General features: G+C 33.7%; 1 protein-coding gene across 1 annotated transcript; it reads left to right on the forward strand.

The window, feature by feature from the left end:
* The first annotated feature begins 936 nt into the window (after positions 1-936).
* On the forward strand, positions 937-3,810 carry LOC130441382 (threonine--tRNA ligase 1, cytoplasmic-like). The gene is made up of 2 exons (XM_056775041.1): positions 937-2,947; positions 3,449-3,810. The coding sequence occupies exons 1-2, from the start codon at positions 1,081-1,083 to the stop codon at positions 3,682-3,684; spliced, it is 2,103 nt and encodes a 700-aa protein (XP_056631019.1). The 5' UTR covers positions 937-1,080; the 3' UTR covers positions 3,685-3,810.
* The last annotated feature ends 1,599 nt before the right edge of the window (positions 3,811-5,409 follow it).

Below are 5,409 nucleotides of genomic sequence, written 5' to 3' on the forward strand. Positions count from 1 at the left end.
CAGTCTCACAATAAGAGATTTAACTGAGTCTTTACCAGCAATCTCCACAACCTTGAGACCCTCTTATCTTGTCTTGGGTATAAAATCGCTTGAAAATGAAAAAAATTGTTGCATACTCATTTTAGATTATGCTGTAACATTGAAAAACTTATTTGGGTCCCAAAGGTCGAAATTTACACAAGTTTGATTTTTACAAGCGCCTGTTTCTGCCTACTCAAATAAATACTTAGAAATCGATATTTTCAAGCTCTATAAACTTTCGAACGAAAAAAGATCTATTCCTCATAGTCCACTTAACTTATTAGTATGGAAGTTTGAGTTTACCTTCAGTCTCTGAAGACGATCAATTGGTTATCGAAACTCGTCTCAGATAGTGTAATTGTGAGTGTTTGTGAATTCTACTTAGTTTTATAATGACCTTTCGATTTCGCAATAAATATATAATTATTCTTAACCTCACAATAACAATATAAAAAAATGAGTAGGACTGCTATGGCCGATAATTAGGGTAAAAGTTCACACGAGATAACTACGGCAATGCAATAAATACTTCACTATTAACAAAACAATTGAAAACTGGTCATTGTCACTGTTCTATTGGCAGATTGTGCACCAAATTTTAATACCAATAAACTATTTTTATATTGGAAAACAAATAAATACAGAAGCCCTAGTGACCTATCAATGATGCTTTCTCACAGTAACTCCACAGAATTAATACTGTGATAATTAATCAAATAAGTACATTCAAATAATTAAAATAAAAACAAATATAACAACTCATTATTCTATACTTCGATCAGATTTCGAACAGTGAAGGTGATCCGGATTACTTTATGAAAGTTCATCATGATCGAGTTAATCCGATCTACTGTCCGAAAAGCTTTTTCGATCATTCAGATCATGATCGGATTATCCCGAAAACACCTTACGTTCATTGTCAAATGTCAAACTCATAACATGGAACAAGAATCGAGGAGGAATCTATACTGTGATGATGAAATTTTATATTTCATGAGCACATATAACCTATTTGCAATAAGTGAGTGGTGAGCAGTTTTTGAATAATTGTGAAAAAACATGAGTGAAAATAAAGAAAAATCTAAGCAAAAAAAAGCAAAGCAACCAGCTAAAAGTGGAGGAGATACAAATCAGGTAAAGGAATTGAACCCGCAACCGGATTATATCGCCGATAGGTTAGCAATATGGAATAAGGTGAAGGCGGAATATGATGCTGAATTAGCTAAAAAACCTGAGCTGCCTATTAAAGTTACTCTACCAGATGGTAAAGTCATCGAAGGGGTAAGTTGGAAAACTACTCCATACGATATAGCCAAAGGAATTAGTCAAGGTTTGGCAGATAATACAGTTATTTCTAAAGTAAATGACGTCTTATGGGATTTAGATCGACCACTAGAAAGTGATTGTAATTTGAAATTGCTAAAATTTGATGATGAGGAAGCACAGGCTGTATTCTGGCATTCTTCAGCACACATACTTGGAGAAGCTCTTGAACGATTATATGGGGGCTGTCTTTGTTATGGACCTCCTATAGAATCAGGATTTTATTACGATATGTTTTTAGACAATAAGGGAATATCTCAAACTGATTTTTCCGTATTAGACAATACAATGAAAAGTATTGTTAAAGAAAAACAACCATTTGAACGACTTGAAATGAAAAAAGAAGATTTGCTGGAAATGTTTAAATACAATGAATTCAAATTACGTATACTTAATGAAAAAGTAACTACTCCAACAACTACAGTTTACAGATGTGGGCCTCTCATTGATCTTTGCAGAGGTCCACATGTCAGACACACTGGCAAAATAAAAGCATTAAAAGTAACTAAGAACTCTTCAACTTATTGGGAGGGAAAAGCTGACGCTGAAACATTACAAAGGGTTTATGGTATTAGTTTTCCAGATCCCAAAAAACTAAAAGAATGGGAACAATTGCAAGAAGAAGCCGCTAAAAGAGATCACAGAAAAATTGGAAAAGAACAAGAATTATTCTTTTTCCATGAATTATCGCCAGGTTCATGTTTTTTCCAACCTAGAGGTGCTCATATTTACAATACTTTGATAAACTTCCTAAGAGATCAATATAGGAAACGGGGCTTTGAGGAAGTTATTTCTCCAAATATATACAATGTAAAATTGTGGCAAACTTCAGGGCATTATACACACTACGCTGAAAATATGTTTGCATTTGATATAGAAAAAGAAAAGTTTGCATTAAAACCCATGAACTGCCCCGGTCATTGTTTGATGTTTGATAACCGTGTAAGGTCGTGGAGGGAATTACCATTGCGCTTAGCTGATTTTGGAGTACTTCATAGAAACGAACTTTCCGGAGCTCTCACAGGACTCACAAGAGTAAGAAGATTCCAACAAGATGACGCTCATATATTTTGTACCCCAGAACATATTATAGATGAAATACATAGTTGTTTACAATTTATGAACTATGTATATACAGCTTTTGGATTTAGTTTTGAGCTCAGTTTGTCTACAAGACCTGACAAATTTATTGGCGAACCAAATTTATGGGACTCTGCTGAAAAAGCTTTGAAGGATAGTTTAGATCTATTTGGACAACCATGGAAAATCAATCCCGGTGATGGGGCATTCTATGGCCCTAAAATTGATATTCTTATTAAAGATGCTTTGAAAAGGTCCCATCAGTGTGCAACTATTCAGTTAGATTTTCAGTTACCTATTAGATTCAATTTATCATATATAAGTGATAGTGGAGAAAAGAAAAGACCAGTGATGATTCATAGAGCAATTTTGGGTTCAGTTGAAAGGTGTATAGCAGTTCTTACAGAGTCTTATGCTGGTAAATGGCCGTTTTGGTTATCACCAAGACAAGTTATGGTTATTCCAGTTGGTCCTAACTATGATGATTATGCGGAAGAAGTTAGAAAGAAGTTGTTCGATGCAGGTATGATCATATAATTGTTATTTCAACATTTTTTTCTTTATGTACAAATTCACAATCTACTTATATTGAGTAATTGTATAAGTAAATGGTATGATTCAGGTGAGTGTCTTGTGGCAGTTAGTCTTTTTAGTCTTCTTACTTACTGTGGGGGTTGAACAGAGTGTTGATTAGTTGGTTGCCGTTGTTTGCACAGTGGTGTTTGTATTTTTGTGTGTGTTGATTCTGATAAATTGTTAATGGCGAATGGTTAGATCTAAGATACACCAGGGAGCGTCGAGCAGCATATGCAAAGTTTCAAATTGAAACAACTGGAGAGGTCGATTCCATATGTCCCTAAAGGGGCCAGGATGGTTTTTATTATTAGAATTTTGTTTTTTATCGTTAGCTGCGACTCCCCAAACAATCTTTTGTAATTTCTTTGCTGTTCTTCGAGTTTTTCTTGTTGATATTTGCAAATAATATCTTCTTGATAAAGGTAAGTGTATTTTCATTATTTTCCAGGATTTATGGCGGAAGTTGATACTGATCCAGGCGATACAATGAATAAGAAAATAAGAAATGCACAGTTGGCACAATTCAATTTCATTTTGGTTGTTGGAGAAAAAGAAAAGGCCGGTAACACAGTTAATGTTCGCACCAGAGATAATGCAGTCCACGGAGAATTTTCTGTAGAAAAACTAATTGATAAGTTTAATCAGTTCAAAAATAATTTCATTAAGAATGAAAATGAATTTTGAATTATATAAAACTTTATTAAATTCCGCTATTTTTTTTTTTAATTATATTTTTGTGAAATGTTTTTTAATTTGTATCTACTGTTCACTATATCTCACTGTCAATACAATATTAACATAACTGAGAAATTTGTGTTTTTATCAATGAAAAATACCATTATATCTATATATAGGTGATGATTAGTTCATTCCTTCCTTTGATATAACAATTTGAAAATTTGTGTGTGATCCAGAATTAGAGTTACATTTTTTTAAAAGAAACATCCTATATTTTATTGCATATTTACATTCAGCTGGACTTCCCCATTACAGTAATAAGGGTTGTGATGCGTTCTACGGGGTGTTCAAAAAGTTGTAACCGATTTTCCATATACATTTCAATATCCTGTACTATGCAAAAGCAATTCACGAATGAAGATCTGTTGCATCCAAAGCATTTCAATAGTGGTAAAAATTCTGGAAAATTATTTTGCTAATATTCATTGAATCCGATACGGGGTGAACAAAAATTAATTCTGAGTTGGCTATGTTTTATCTGTCAAAAACTGAATGTGAATTCTGCAGTTTGTGTTTAAAGATCAATTTTGAAGCTCATTGAACCCAAATATTTATCTTGTGTTCGAGGGGCAAGGGGAAAATGCAACAGTGCTCGACGCACAGATCTTAAAAAAGACAATTTGAAACGTGAGTTTGAAGTATTGCACGCCCATGTGATTGATTGCACTGGTCGCATTCAGTGGACAAAATGTTAAACTGAAGTTTTAACTACCCTCAGACCGCCAGTAACGTGAATAAAACGGTAGCTGTAGCAAAAATCCACCAAAAGTTTCTTATGTATAAAATACCTACTACACTACTCACGAAGTTGATAAGTTTTAGTGTCATTACGCTCCGTGCAACTTCCGTTTCGCCTGGCCAATTTCCAATTATTGTAGGTTTTTGTACCTGAATAAAACGACTTGAAGTGAGACAAAGTTCGAATATGAGGTGTGTGAATACAATATTCGGCTCACTTCAGTTTGTCTAGTTCTGTTTTTGGGCATTGCAATTATCCACCTTCTTATTTTTCTCCATTTCTATAAATTATCTCAGTGTGACGAACAAAGATATACACACTTTAGTTAGATATTTTTGATGACAAATATGCACCTAGCTATAATAATTGAGTGGGCACAAAGTAACAGCTGACCTTTAAAAGTTGTACAAGTATGCACTTCGCACTTCAGTTTCCTTTCGTCGCAGCGAGAAAAGTGAAGACTTTAAAAATACTAAAAGTTTAAGTTTACAGTATTTTCAGACATGTAATTCAATTGTACTAATCAGTGCTGCCAACTAGATTAATTTAATAGCCGTGTTTTTACGAGGTTGTGTCCTCTGTAAGATTCTTTAGGCGCCAATTGGAAAATCAAATAAAGAAATTAACATTTTGTATAAAACAGATTTGTTTTTTTCTTGATTTTAGGTCATTTTTCATAGAAAATTAGTTTCAAAAAACATTGACTTATTAGACTCATTTTGGTCTTTATCAAAATATTTTGAAACGGTTATTTCATACAGTTTCCGAACGACAGGAACGGGTTTCGGTTTACCCCTTGTGTGACATAATTTTGTTCGTTTTGAGTGGAAATATAGTTGGTAAAATGTAGATAAATGACAACCAGACAAGTTCTAAAGCTCTGTGCCAAGTGATCCTGATCACCTTGTAAGGCGCAATATAGTTTTGGCAAC

This window comes from Diorhabda sublineata, chromosome 1 (genome assembly GCF_026230105.1).
Source record: "Diorhabda sublineata isolate icDioSubl1.1 chromosome 1, icDioSubl1.1, whole genome shotgun sequence".
Classification (NCBI taxonomy): domain Eukaryota; kingdom Metazoa; phylum Arthropoda; class Insecta; order Coleoptera; family Chrysomelidae; genus Diorhabda; species Diorhabda sublineata.

What these genes read in the sequence shown, in the direction of transcription:
- LOC130441382 (XM_056775041.1), top strand. Translation starts at nt 1,081, where the DNA reads ATGAGTGAAAATAAAGAAAAATCTAAGCAAAAAAAAGCAAAGCAACCA. An exon ending in AAAGAAGTTGTTCGATGCAG is followed by an intron (nt 2,948 to 3,448) that starts GTATGATCATAT and finishes ATTATTTTCCAG; the next exon opens with GATTTATGGCGGAAGTTGAT.